This window comes from Apis dorsata, unplaced genomic scaffold, assembly GCF_000469605.1.
Source record: "Apis dorsata unplaced genomic scaffold, Apis dorsata 1.3 scaffold_919, whole genome shotgun sequence".
NCBI classification, from domain to species: Eukaryota; Metazoa; Arthropoda; class Insecta; order Hymenoptera; family Apidae; genus Apis; species Apis dorsata.
In genome coordinates, this window is record NW_006264030.1 from 68,966 (window position 1) to 84,148 (window position 15,183).

At 39.8% G+C, this 15,183-nt stretch overlaps 1 protein-coding gene across 1 annotated transcript in view; it reads left to right on the plus strand.

The window, feature by feature from the left end:
• LOC102680961 (collagen alpha-1(IV) chain-like) overlaps window positions 1-15,183 on the plus strand; it is a 41,698-nt gene that overhangs the window by 20,284 nt on the left and 6,231 nt on the right. Inside the window, exons 3-12 of the mRNA XM_031514172.1 lie at window positions 9,361-9,405; window positions 9,810-10,031; window positions 10,902-10,964; window positions 12,109-12,348; window positions 12,522-12,683; window positions 12,744-12,870; window positions 12,951-13,100; window positions 13,186-13,362; window positions 13,452-13,613; window positions 14,857-15,183. Coding sequence (XP_031370032.1) covers window positions 9,361-9,405; window positions 9,810-10,031; window positions 10,902-10,964; window positions 12,109-12,348; window positions 12,522-12,683; window positions 12,744-12,870; window positions 12,951-13,100; window positions 13,186-13,362; window positions 13,452-13,613; window positions 14,857-15,183 — 1,675 coding nt within the window. The remainder of the gene's footprint in view (window positions 1-9,360; window positions 9,406-9,809; window positions 10,032-10,901; window positions 10,965-12,108; window positions 12,349-12,521; window positions 12,684-12,743; window positions 12,871-12,950; window positions 13,101-13,185; window positions 13,363-13,451; window positions 13,614-14,856) is intronic.

Here is a 15,183-nt window from a genome sequence, read left to right on the forward strand (position 1 = left end):
GTGACAAAGTTACGTGGGAATCTGTAGTATCGCAGTTGCCTCTTAATTGCTTCCGCAGTCCACGGTCGTTTCGATGAGAAATGGACCCCCGAATTGGCCCTCCAAAATTGGATGAAATCGCGTGACAAGATGGTCGTATTCGCCCCCATTCCCCGGGTTAACGAGAATACCGGAATATCTCGTTTTTCCATTCGATTTTCGATGAAATTGTTGCGTGCACGCGATTCGAAAGAGAAAGAGAGAGAGAGAGAGATTAAAAAATGAGAATGGCGTCAGCGGTTAGAAATGGAACGTCTCGAAATGCGGAGAACGAGAGGGTATTACGAAGAAACTCCCACGAAATCCGCCCGCCCTCGATCTTCTCGTGTACAAGCACCGCGAATTCCTTGTTTCGTAATTCGTGTACCTTTGAAACAGATACGATTCTGGAGGAAATCGGTATCCAATCTCTTCCAATGATCAACGACGCCTACGTCGATCGTCATCGATATCTACTAGGGTCGATCGTGGTTGAACAGATTTTCGTATCGTTTACGGGGTGATGAAATTTCGTTCGGCATTGCGAGATTCTATGCCAATCTCGGAGGATCGATTGCATCGATTTTCCTTAAATCGAGATAAAATTTGCACAAAAGAAATGGACGATTCGATTATTTATGTATATATATATATATCTGAAGAAAAATAGTTTCTCAAAAATAAATAAAGATGTAAAGATCAAAATTACGTGACGTGAAAAAACTTTATCAAAATAACGCGATGTTAAGAGTTGGCGCGGCATCACATTTGCACGCTCGACCTCTTAATGAACATCTATCAGTTCGCGGCAAGATAACACTTTACGAGCGCGCTTTTCTCCTTTTTTTACGACACGTACGGATTGCATCTTTACATTAGCCAGGCAGCGGCTCCAAACGAGTCGTCCGAATGACGTCATGGCCCTTTCTGGTACCGCTGCATCGACCAACCTTTTCGACCATTGCAACGTTGCCAGTAGTATCCCCGATTTCCTCCATCGCTTCTCACCTTTCTTTCGCCATTTAAAAAGCTTCCGTAACCGAGATAAAACACCATTTCTTCATTCGACGTAGAGAACCTATGTACGGATATAGATGGTGACAAAACTAGTCGTCGAATTACCATTAACTTAAAATACGAAAAAAGTTACTATGAATATATACACATATATATGTGTGTGTGTGTATACGTAAAATAAATCATAATCTTCGTAATAACATGGAGTTTCTTCGCAACAAAGATCCCATTTTTTCAATGTAAAAATAGAGAAGATAATTACGAATAATAATTTTCGATTTTGCGACTCGAGGTTAGAGGGGAGGATAGCAAAGTATGAGAAGCTTCCATAAACGTGGGTTGGACGGATGACGATAAAGCGAGGGATACGTATAATTTTTTCATTTATTCCAAGATATTCGACGAGCGAAATAAAAATCTCGAGCAGTCTTATGTAAATTTCATCGAGCTCGACGATTGTAAATCTTCGGCTAGCATTCCGACCGTGCCGACAAACTATAAAGACTCGAGCTCGAGGCGCTCGATCGACCCGATATTTCTCTCTGTGTTTCCTCGCAGTTAAATCTTTTTAATGCGATTTTTATAATTTTCGCGCGACTATATCGGCGATTCTTCTCCAACAAGAGGAATATCTTTGGAAATATTTTTTTCCCCGACGATATAACGTCGCTCGTACTCGGTCGCGAGAGTAAGAACACGCTGACGTCATGGTTGTTTCTGGTACCCGGCAACAAGTGAAAAAATGGACACTCCTCTTCACGGTTGTTCCATCGACCACGCGAACATCCTTTAGTTATAAAAGGAATCCTGTTCTGTCCGATGTACAGGGTGGCCAGTTACATATAGAAAGACAAGACGATTCGATTTCTCGATCGGAAGGAAAAATTGAATTATAAAGATAAAACTTTTCCCTTTTTTTTTCTTTGTACGATCGATCGAATCCTCCAACTCGAAATTGATTAAAATTAAGATTCGCGTCGCCAGAGGCGGACGGTAAAAGCTGTAGACCTCGCTCCGAAATTGGCGTCAAAGTGGTGGGAATGGCACAATTGTGCGCTTTGGGTTAACGATTCGGCCCGGCGTGGTACGTAGGCGTTAATAATAAATTACGGCATCTCGCGTTCCTCGCGTTTGGCATTGATCCCTATCTACGTAACGATTACCCAGATGTATCGCGTATTACACGCATACCCACGTGCCACCACCACTTTGACTCGAGCCGTCCTCCCGGTTATCCTTTCCTCCACTTCCCATTTTCGCTCCCTCTCGAAGAAACTCGATAAACGCATTCGTACAAATTGAATTGTCCTCTCGAAAAATAAAGAAGAAGAAGGAGAGGAAACGTTGTTATTAATGATAGGAAGGAGACGATGACACGACGTTGACGTTGTCGAGGCTAGGACGAGCACGTGTAACCCCTGTTTTGTTTCGCTCGAACGAAGTAGGGTATCTAAGCGCCGATAAAGAAATCTCCGTTTCACCGACGATACGCCTCTCTCTGGCCACGCGGCTATCCTCCTTTGATACCCAACCTACACGCCATTAACCCCTCGTGACATTCGTACTTTGTACCACTACCCCCATACCCCCACTCGATAGTCTCGCAAACTTGCCATTGTACCGTTCCATTTATTTTTTCTTTTTTTTTTTTTTTTTTTTTTTTTTTTTTTTTTTTTTTTTTTTCCTTTTTTTTTATACGTATCGATCTCGATGCTTCTCCAATTGCAAAAACATTCGACGCACCCTGTATACCGAGCGTACGAGTGTGTAATGTAACTCTTTGTAAAAACACGGGACAAAAATCCGCGACGATAAATTATTTCGCGGCTACCTGTTGCGCGGAAAAATTGGACAGGTATATTCCGCGAAAATAACGCGCGCGCGATTGAAGATCGGTCGAAAATCGGATTAATCTGGTTCCGATTCGTATTGGAACTATGGCCGGTACAATTTTACAGAGAGATAAGGTGACACCGAAAGGTGATAACAGCTATGGAACGGATACACGCAGCCAAAGTCCTACGCGTTCGCTCGTCTTCCCATATCTCGAAATGCGAGGGTGAGAAGCATTTCCGCTCCGCGATCGTCCACGTATCGCTTCAATCTAATGTAACCTCGCAGTTGCTGCCACTATTTTTCCTCTCTCTCCCTCTTTCTCTCCTTCAATCCTTCCTCCCGAATAACGATTTTACGATTCTTAAATGATAAAAGAAAGAAAAATCGCGATAATTCTAAAAATAGAGAAAGAATCGTATCGTATGTGTAAATCTAGCGTTAAATTATTCGAGCGAAATAATAAAATTGTCATTTTAATCGAATACGTAACGAGAACGAGTAAAATTTCATCATTCACCGATTTCAACGCTTGAAATTTCGTTTTCGCGTTTTCTTTTTGCCGGCCACTCCCTGTCTCCCCCACACTTACCCCTTCGTTTCGCAAGTCTTCCCGATCATCATGCCTATTACTCCAATCAAGCGAACGATTTCAATGATGTTTCTTCTCGTCGCGAGAAGACGGTATTTTCACGAAATTGGGTCGTCCCATTAAAATGGCGAGTCGAGCGAAGGACAGAGAGGGAAAAGAACGAAAAAGGGAGGATGACGTACCACGCGCATTGCGATAACGCACTTCCCATTGACAGATCATTCCATGCGTCCAGCAACGTGGAACCGGATGTCGAGTGATCTCATAACCAGATACGCTCTGCCTACCCTTCCTTCCTTCCTTCCTTCCTTCCTTCCTTTCTTAACGTTTTACAACGAATGGTTTATCTGTAAACAAAAAAAAAAAAAACAAAAAAATAAAATAGAAAAAAAGAAGAAAAGAATGAAAAATCGATCCGCGTCCGATGTTGGTCCGTGAAAACGCGTTCGAATAACCGGCGTTCGGCTGATCGAGAATTACGAACGTGTTTTGATTGTCAAATTGGGCGATATTTCGACAAACGTTGTTGTCCATCGTGATTGCCCGAGCAAATATCCATCGAGATTGAAAAACATCGAAGCGTTGCAATATCGAGAAAATTATTCGGTAAAGGATTGCCTCTAACTTGAAACGAGTTTCGCGTTAATGTTTCGATATTTCGCGAAACGCGAAGTCGTAAGATCGATGGTGAACGTGCGCGATAACTGTATGAAATATAAAGGAGAAACTAGTTACTGGAATCAAATTGGGCAAAATGTCAAAATGTCAAATTACGTTAACCGTAACGAGTTTCGTTACGTAGCGCGACACGTAACGAGTACGAATCAAACGAATTCAAACCAAAAGTTTATGCAAACAAAAATTTCTGAAAAAAACGTATTAAAATTCGTTTCGTTCGTTGAATTCGTTAATTTACATTTACATAGGATTTCTCGATTTCCAATAGAAATTCACCCTGTAAAACCGTTCTTTAATCTACCTTTATCGATCGATTTCTCATACGAATTTTCGAATAATCATCCGTCGTCGCTTTGAATTAAATATCAGACAATTAAATCATTAGATATTTATCGTTTTGCAAAAATGGGAAAAATTTAAAAAACGTTTCACTCGATAGCGGGGGCTGTTCACAATGATTCGCTCGTGATTAGTAAAACGCGCGCAGCTTTCATAAAGGCCGGTGAAATATCGAGCAATTACGAACGGGAATTCGCGGACCTATGAATTTATCAAGAACAATAATTGTCCATTCCACCCATTTTCGTTCGCGATTTACACATTATATACTATTCATTTGTCCCCGCATCTGTTCTATCCTTCGTTCCCATAATTTATCAAATATAACCGCGTATTAATTTTATCGCGAGCGTTTCCTCCTTCCCCACCCTTTTTCCATTCGTGGTGGGAAAAATTTTCGATTCGTTATCGCGTCGTTAAAAGTTCGGCAAATCCCGGGTAATCGGGATCCCGATTCCCACGGAACGACCCTAGGCTGTCCAATCCTCTCCTATCGCGAATACGCGCCGATATTTCGATATTAATCTATCCAATCGAAACGTTGGACACGAGGAACGAGGTTTCCACGTGTTCTTCAATTAAGATAAATAATTAAGATAAATCGGTGGCCGGGGCGTTCCTCGAATCGCGGTTTTTAATTTTTTTTTTTTCTTTTCTTTTTTACTTTTTTCTCTTTCATTTTTTCGAACTTCATTGGAAATAAGACGCGATTAACGTTTCGTCGAACACTCGAGTCCCGCTAGTTAACCGGGCACAGTTCATCAATTCCGGATGTCCGATATAATTGAAGAGTGAAATACGGTAAGACCGTTAAGACCGATGATTAATTCTTCGTTTTATCGGCTGCTTTGCAAAACGATTTTACCATCCGTTCTTCGCCACGGATAACAGCTCCGATCGTTTTTCCTTTTTTTCCTTTTAAATCACGCTTCCACGTAACAACTTATATCTGTACGTATACAAATCGTAGACGCGCTATTTATTCCAGTTTTTTTTTTTTTTTTTTTTTTAATGAGAAAATGCTCGATTATTTAGATATCGATTACCAACGTATATTCAACTCGAACTCGGATAATATTTTTTAAGAATTTATCTTGGAATGAATTTGTATTTTTTTTTTTTCGTTGTCGCAACAGTGTCAGCGTTCGAGGAATACATAGTTGTAATTTATCGTTTCGAATAATTGGAAAAAATATGCCACGATATTATATCGTTCAAATTTATCATCATCGTGCGGTTTTGTATCCTTTTGTCGTGTTAACAATATACGGTATAAAAATTGTTCTATAAACGTTAATACGCATCGTTATGTTTCTTAAATAGATGATATATATTCTGTGCGCATTATACGTGGCTGAATAAAAAGCTTTTGATATTCGCATTATCGTCTTTTATGAATATTTTTTTTTTTTTTTTTTAATACTTCGATATATTATTTCGGGCAAAAATTTATATCGGTTTTTTTTCGAGGTTTTTCTTTTTTTTTTTTTTTTTGGTTAAAATAATATTCGACAGCAACGGTGAAGAAAAATGTCTGAAAAATTGTCGTTATAAAGTATATATCGTTTTAAAATCTCGTTTTGAGATGAGAAATTTCGACGAAAAACAAAGCAATACGTAATTATTTTATAGTGTATCTTGTAGTATACAGCATTCTCGATCAGGCTCGTTTCTTGGAAGTTGTGCAACAGGTTAAAGCTGATAAAGCTGCTCCTTTTTTAACCGTTTTTTAAAACAGACTTGTATGCGTAATCACACGCAAGATAAGTGCGTTAATCGTGACGGAAGAAGATCTGACGAAGCTAAGAATTTTCCATTACAAATTAAAATTAAAACACGATTCAATATACACATTTTTCAATGCTTCCATGGATATTCGATTACAAAAAAATACGATTATTCGCATTAACATATTCAATGTTCTTAATTTCTAAAATCTAGTATAATTAATCAAATTTACGATACGTTTGAGACAAATATATCCTATCTTTCATAATTCTTAAACAAATTATTTTAAACAATCGTTTTAAAACAAAATTGATACGTTCGCATTAGAGAGAGAGCAATCGCGAATGTGGTGATATAAAAAAGAAAAAGAAAAAGAAACGATAAAACCAAAAACAAGTAAAAACAACGATTCTTGAAAAAAGATAAATTCGAAGATAAAATAAACACAATTTTCGATGCAACTGCTGTATCAAGATATTATGTTTCACTCGAGTTATTTTGATTCTATGAGGTCAATCTGAACTTCTTATCGGAACGTTATAATATATCACTGTCCGACAACTTGTATAATACTTTTATAACAAGCAAAGTGACAAAATAACGATAAGCGTAAGAATAAGATTCTAACGCAAGTCAACTTTCAAACGCAAACACACTTTTAAATCGAATAAAATTTAATCGAAAGAATATTACCGCTCTCATTTTTAAAGGGAAAAGATCTTACGATTATTGTTATTAATCATTGTTATAAAAAAAACACGTCAACGAGTAAAAGATAACATCACATCAGAAATGATCTCACGGGAATAATATCCAATGATCTCGAGTATCTGTGAGATTCGATCGCGATCAAAGGCGCAATGAAGGATCTCGATGATGTAAATCGCAAAAAAGGTGTAAATAATCGCTCGTTCCGTGACTGTCGATAAGTACGTACGTTCAGAAATGGCAAATATTGCGCGAAAAGCCACGGTATAAACTCCTCTATCCCCGTTCCATTCTTTCTCGCGATGATAATTAGTACGAAAAGACTTTGCCAACGCTTTGAGAAATCACTATTAAAAATATCACTAAAAATTTAATAACCACGAATATTCTATTTTCGTCATCACGTTCGTCGCTTCATATTTCAATCATTTTGTTTTTCATCGCAAAAATTATGATCCGACGCAATTTGTCGTCTCTTTATTATTTTTACGTTTAAAATTTTTCCCAACTTTGCTATTTCCTCTATTATTATTATTCCTCCCTTTGATCCACCTTTTCGCCATATTGTTTTTCGCTAAAATTTTCTTTTTTTTATCCTCGAAATTCCATCTTCGAATTAACTTACCCTCCTCCTTTTTTTCGCCTTATTTTCTTCCTAATTGTTTTTCTTTCCCCGTAAAACTACTTTCACTTTAATCTCCTCCTCTCCTTTTTTTTTTTTTTACCACGTTACTTTTTCGAAGAACCGCTTACGCTTTAATTTACCCCGTTATTTCTTTTCTTTGGGAAAAAGAATCCTTCTTTCACACCTTACTCTTTACCCGATTCTTTCTTTCTCTCTCTCTCTTTCCTCCTCTTCGTTCTTCGACGATCGGCGTGCGTCTTAATTAAATGCGAATAATTCGAACTTTCACGGCTACGAAATCGCAAGTTTGCTAATTACTGCCTCGCACGGAGGACTATTTTTCGCGGAATTCTCTTTTTTCTTTTTTTTTTTTTTCACGAAACGTGTGCGAAACACGGTGTGCACGCGCATCGTTTGTCGCGGTTTATGCGAAGTAATCGCGAGAGAAAAACCTTGTTTCTTTCTTCCTTCTTATTATTAACCATCTAGGTGCGAGGGATTATTATGGTTGAGCGCTGCGGTGCTAAAGTGGTTCTTAACAGGGTTTGAAATATATCCACGTTGAAAATATATATCGTAATGGTCGTTAAGTAGCCAAGTGTGTATCTTTTTTCATCTACTTTTTTTTTAAATACTATTTACAGATTTAGCACACTTTTATATCGGAGGATAAAAAAGTGGAATACGAATTAAATTTGTGGCCTAATTTTTTTCCACAAATGATTTCCAACGCTCTAATTATTTATTCCATTGGTCACGTATACGTATACGAAATAAAATATATCCCGTATTACCCTCGCACAAAAACGCGATACGAATAATTCCAAACGGGATATTTTCTATTTCTATTATGGATGCAAAAACGAACATCCACGCAACGCATCCACTTTTTCGCAATTTTTTAAAAGTTTTTATTCGGCTATTACCGTTTTTCTAACAAAAAGAAAAAAAAACAAAGTTTCGTATCGCGAAGAGAACGGAATCGATATATTTCCTCCGAATTTCTGTAACGTGGAAAACACTGCAATTTTAATTATAGGATTAATTTTGTTAAAAGTATCAAAACCGTGGTTTCTCGTTTATTTACCATGGATTAACGGTCGTTTAAAGGTATTTTATCCATTACGTTACGTTCAAACTTATCGACGCGATATATTAACGATATATTAACGATATTTTAATAAAACGAATTTAACGAACGTGTCAACGGGTAACGAGAGGATTGAAATCATTGTCGAACGGTTCTAATTACGCGAGATTTCAAACGTGACAAGTTTCGAACGAAAGTTTCGATTTTGTAAAAAAAAGAAAAAAAGAAAAAGAGTAAATAAATAAACAAATAAATAAATAATGGAAATTATTGGCGTTAAAGGGTAGCGGCGATGCGTTTGTAGCATTGTATCGCGCAGCTCGCGGTAATTGAGCGCAATTGGCAATTGCTAACAAACACGCATTTATTTTATGCACAACGAAATCGCGTTTTCAGCTCGTGCAACGATTTTACAAGCCGCTCGGAGATCAGGAAGTACGTTCGAGTTGCAGTTGCAACTCTGATTAGATGGCCTTCCAACGAATCAATTGCACGCACCATGCAATAATCGCGCGCAATTGCGACGGACCTTATTTAAATAAATATCGTAGGCGGTGTACGCGTAATCGTGGAATTTATTTTTACAGACGAGCGAGTTAACGAGAGTGGGAGAAATGTTGAGAGCAACGAGATCGTCGTTACAATTTGTATCGACGTAGATGTACAGTTGCTAATTTGTAAAATATTTTTCGTCGAAAAATTAATAATATAATTTTTTCGTTTGCTTCGCAGGGCGAGCCAGGCATACAAGGTTTCCCCGGAGCCGCAGGACTACCGGTTCGTACACATCTCCATTCCATCCCAAAAGTTGTTTTCGTCGAGTTTCATTTTTTCCGATTGAAATTTTCGAATTTCCAATTTACTCGTCGCCTGGATTATGAATTTCAAAACACGTTACTTCGTTTCGTATATCCATCACGCGCGTGGAATTAAAGATCTAGCAACGAGCGTAATAATTTCAAAGTTCCTTTCGAAAAAATCGAACTTAACACTCGAACACGAGAAAAACTCGTTTCTTCCTCTAATCTAGAAAGGATAATTGTAACAGATTGGTGGGAAAGAATGGGAAAGAAACAGGGGAAAAAAGAAGCGAGACGATCCTCGTTCGACGAGTTAAAGAGGCCATCTCGTTGGCCGAATAAAAGCGAAAAAGAAGCGAATAATTAAACGTTTGGCCGCAGGGTAAACCGGGTTCACCCGGTGTAATGGGGCCGGACGGTTTGGACGGGTGCAACGGGACCGACGGACGTGCCGGTTCACCAGGGATACCCGGTGTCCACGGCGAACGCGGCCCACCGGGGCCGATGGGTGATTACGGGCCCATCGGCGAACCTGGCGACGGAGGTATCAATTCCGTGGGCGTGAAGGGGGTTCGAGGGAATCCTGGCATGAACGGACTCGAGGTAATCGTTTTATTTTCCACTAGAATCTCGCTTTCCTCCTCTGTGACTTTGTTATTATATTTGTTATTATATTTATATTATATTTGGACCCGAGATCGAGATCGTTAAAAGTATGTTGGGCAAGTGTGCATAGAAAGAAAAGGAAGGAAAAGATTCGCGGTTGGTGGATATCGAGAGGGATATCGAAGAGGAACCGCAGGAAATAGTTATGGGGCGAAACGGGTTGCGACGATAGAGGTTTTAGAGACGTGACGGGAATGCGGAGACGCCGCGGAAATTTCTTCGTCCGTTCGAACAACGTTGAAAAATCTTAATCTATTTGTTTCGAGATTACGAGATAGAAGTATAAAAAAAAATTCAATATTCTCGGCCTCCGCGACAATTTTGATACACGCATATTTGTCGACGTTCATCGTTCGAATAGAAATTTATCTACTCTATTTCCATATTTAAGCGGCACTGTTTCGAAATGGGAATTGATCAGAAATTTGAAATGAATCATTAATACGCGATTATCGATTAAAATTTAGAATACGTATAATGATAAGTGATAAATAAATTGCACGTAATCGCAAAAATCTTTTTTTAAAATTCTTTTTTTATACGTATAAAAAGATAATTAATATCTCCTTTTCAACTTTTCTTTTCTCCGCGCAAAATTCTATCGAAATAAATTGGATCGCATTTGGTTGCCAACCCATGGGTCCTCTATCGCGTCCGTGGTAGAAAAACGTTTGGTCTCGGTCGCCAAAGTGATCTCTCGAAATAGCAAAAACTCGAGGCAAGAATCTTAACGATCCGGGAGAACGGATCCTTAAAAACTTTCCGATCCATTGCAAACTGGTAAATGGGAAACTTTTTCTTGTCCAGGGTTATCCAGGATCGTACGGGATCCCCGGTGAAAAAGGGTATCCAGGAGAGACGGGCGACATGGTGAGTAGAGGATCGCGACTTATTCGTTGGTAGGTATTTCGCTCGAGGTACCGTAACCGGCCGATCGGGGGCCAACCAGAAGGTTCGTGAACCTCTTACGAGCGTTTAGATCGTTGGCCGAGCAACTGAGCCCGGCGGAGGAACGGAGAAAGAAAGAATGAAAAAAAGAGAGAGAGAGAGAGGGAGAGAGAGAGAGAGAGAGAGTTGTGTGGATGTCTCGTTCCTTTTTGCGAAACACCACCTGCTCGTATGAAATATCGCCTGGTTGGTTAAGCGTTCCCCGGCAATATTTAACGGACACGCCGGAAACGAGAAATGTGGAGGCGAACAAGAGGAGGGGAGGAATTTAAAGGAATTCATGGGCCGCGTGATATCGCGCGTTGATAAGCTGCTCACCGTGTGGAATCTTCTTACACTGAGCCGCTTCGTAAAAATCACCCCGTAATCACCATCTTTTGTTTCTATGTTCACCTATGTGTTCATATATATATATACTATACTATGGACAATTTTCCTTCGCATTCATCGGAGTTGACGAATTAATTCCTTTATTTTCCATTCGTTTCAACGCGACAAATTAATATAACGATATTTCGCGATGACTTTGAATCGTGATCGAAAATCAATTTCAACCGATCGAAAAGAAAAAAACGAAGGGAGGAAAGGTTTATTCCGGAAGATGCGCGGTCAAAAAAGAAAGAAAGAAAGAAAGAAGAATGAAAGAAAAGAAGAAAAATCGGCGAACGTGTCTCGGTAAAGCTAACCGGAGAGGCGACGATCAGTCGCCACGGAGCAATCGTGTTCCCTGTTAATCTCTAAACACGAAACGAGCTAGGATCCGCTGAAATCTGAAACGTCGCGCTTCCACCGAGCCCGTTATCTGCTGACACGACAGCCACTGATAACACCGAGCCGAGCCGAGTCTTCCCTCGGGAAAAGATTCCAGCGTGAGCGATCGGCTACTTTCAAGGAACTTGAAACCTCTGTGTAAAAGCATATTCGTCGCCTATTCGACGACCTTCCGTTTAATTAACCGACCATTATACTATATTACATTTATAGACGCACACGCGCGTCGCTGCAATCGAATTCATCGAAATATAAAATTTCGACGAGGTAAAGGAGGAAAGATCCGTTTTCGCAGGGTTTCCGTGGCCCTCCTGGATTACCAGGTATGCAAGGTGACGTCGGCGACACGGTGTACGGTATAAAGGGTGCGGAGGGTGAGCAAGGGGACAGGGGTGAACCCGGACCTCCGAGCAACGGTGAATTCAAGGAAAAAACGAAAGTGACGCCGGTGAAGGGCGCTACCGGTCCCAAGGGAATACGAGGGGACGCGGGGGAGCGAGGAAGAAAGGGAGAAATGGGCGCCAAAGGACCTATCGTGAGTATCGAGATCGAGTTGAGAAGCTCGAAAATTCTTGCATGAAACGTTTGAAAGAGGCAATCATTTTCGTCCGTTGATCTACTGAAATCGAAACGACGCACGAATATCTCGAAAAAATTGTTTTCGAATTAGAATATCTCCATGATTGGACGCGAAATTTTTTCACGCAGGGTCGGACAGGATTTTTCGGTATCAAAGGTACGAAGGGGGAGCAAGGCGACGACGGACCAAGGGGTAAACAAGGTGCGGAGGGTCCGCCAGGACCTGCGGGAGAAAAGGGAGAGAAGGGAGCGCCAGGATACGCTGGAAAACCGGGACCCGACGGATTAGACGTAAGTCTTTCAAACAACTTTTTCTACGAAGTTTATATATATATATATATTTCAATTTAGGGAGAACTGGGAGATGGGGGAAATCAAGGACCACCCGGTAAACAAGGAGCTCCTGGGGAACCAGGAAAATACATACCGGAATTGGACGAAATAATTCAAGGAAATATCGGGATTCAAGGAGATTTAGGTCTGTCTTTGTCGAGTTTAATCTTTTTAACGAGAAAATACACGGTTTTTCAAATTTTCTGAAATATTTTTTTTGTTTAGGCCCACCCGGCAACCCAGGAGAACCAGGAACGCCAGGTCTACCGGGCAAAGTAGGTTATATCGGGCCACCTGGTCCTCCAGGACCTCCCGGCTCCTCTGGGTTACCAGGATTGAAAGGATCTTCCGTCAAAGGAGAGCCAGGAGACGATGGTTCGTGATGTCGAAGATAAAAAATTCGAAAAAATTCATCCAAGATGGAAGGAACTATTTTAATTTACGTTCTCCTTCTTTTTAGGTTTTACCGGAGAAATGGGTCTGCAAGGTCCCCCGGGTGCGCCGGGTATACCTGGAATCATTGGGCCCAAAGGATATCCTGGATTAACGATAATTGGACCACCGGGTCCCGATGGAAAACCTGGGTATCCAGGTGTGCCTGGATTGCCCGGAGATCGGGGTGATCCCGGTGTCCAAGGTATTTGAAAATTATCGTTATACGTTGATAAGCGCAATAATAATGATAAATGATCGTAATGATATCAATTAATCGCATCGGTTCAAAAGGTCCGAAAGGTTTTCCTGGTAAGGGATCGAGGAATCCGGGTCCTCCGGGTGAACGTGGTTTACCGGGTATACCAGGACTTCCTGGGCCCGATGGGTGGCCAGGTTTACCAGGTCTCAAAGGTGTAAAAGGCCTTAAAGGAGACGATTGCAATTGCCCGCCAGGTACGTTATATATATGCATCACGGTTGATAAAATTTATTTTTATACATGGAATTTCACACGTTGAACGATAAACGATATTGGACATTGACCGTTTTATTTCAACGTCATATTGAAAATATCTGTGCTTTAATAGTACGTTATAAAGTGGCTTCGCTCCATTTGCCACTGTCGAGACAATATCAATTTACTAGCGTGACTAATAATGATGACATCTTTTGAGGTAAGAACAGTGGATCGGCCGGTGTATCTTTTATTCTCAATGAGGTTACAACGTTATCATTTCTGTGATAGTGAATTAATTTATTAAACATTAATCTTGCGTATCAACTTATCTCTGAAACTAACGCGTTTATAGTCTTCGCGTTTATAGTTGTTCTATTTAACAGCGTTTTTCGTACAAGCTATTCGATTATTTTGGCTACATTTTTTTTCTTTTTTGGTATTTGGTATTTGTTTCTAGAATAGCTTCGAGAGAAATTGATTCTCAGAAATCTAGAGACTCATTGAAAATCTTCCTCCAAAAAGACAAAAAATGTTACGTTTGAATATTTTACTAATAAAGATTCGAGTCGTGAAAGATTAAAAATACTTGAATCCAAGAGAAGAATAATCTTTATTTATCTATTTTAAAGAATATATGTATAAATTTAAGTAAAAAGGATTAAGGATTAAGAATTATCTTGTAAGAATTGTATATCTAAAAGAATAAAATCAATTTCTTCTTTCTTCTATTTTCAAAAAAATAACCTATATTAGAAATTGGTAAAAATAAATGAAACTTAAGTAAATTCGATCAGTCATTTTCAGAGTTGCAAAATAACGTTTGTATTTTTTAAACGCAAATTTAACTATTTCAATTTAATTATCAGATAAGTTACCGCAATAACACGCGTATATGACTTGATATTAACGGAAAATAAGGTATCAACTTTGCTACATGTGATGCTTGACAGCATGATAATTAGCCGGTACTGCACGGCTCGTGTTCCAATTTCAAAACTAATTTGCATTTGCAAACAAAGGATCAACGCATTAACGCATTAGAAAATCAAAATAACAAAGTTTATTTCATAAAGAAAAACATATATATATATATATATGACAAAATTTGCTCAAATATCGTTATCGTATCTGTTCGTAATTATCAATTGAAAACTTTTGCTATAAATCTTTGATAGCGAAATGACCGCATGAGAGATGAATTTTTCGTTGTTAAACGCAAATTATTTGGAAAAACAACAGTAAAACCTGGACCGAAGGGGGAACAAGGCGATTCCGGATTGGATGGATATCCTGGCACACCGGGGTATCCAGGATTGCCCGGGCCACGTGGGCTCAAAGGAGTGCAGGGTAAACGAGGTATCGTTGGGCCGAGAGGTTTGGAAGGCGATAGTGGGAGGCCGGGAGTCGCCGGCCCTCAAGGACCGAAGGGAGAGAGAGGGCGATTGATAATTCCAGACAAAAAAATAATTGGAACGCCTGGCGACATCGGTGACAAAGGTTATCCTGGCATCGAAGGACCGACAGGGCCGCGAGGCGAACCTGGATTTCGCGGCGACGCGGGGCCCG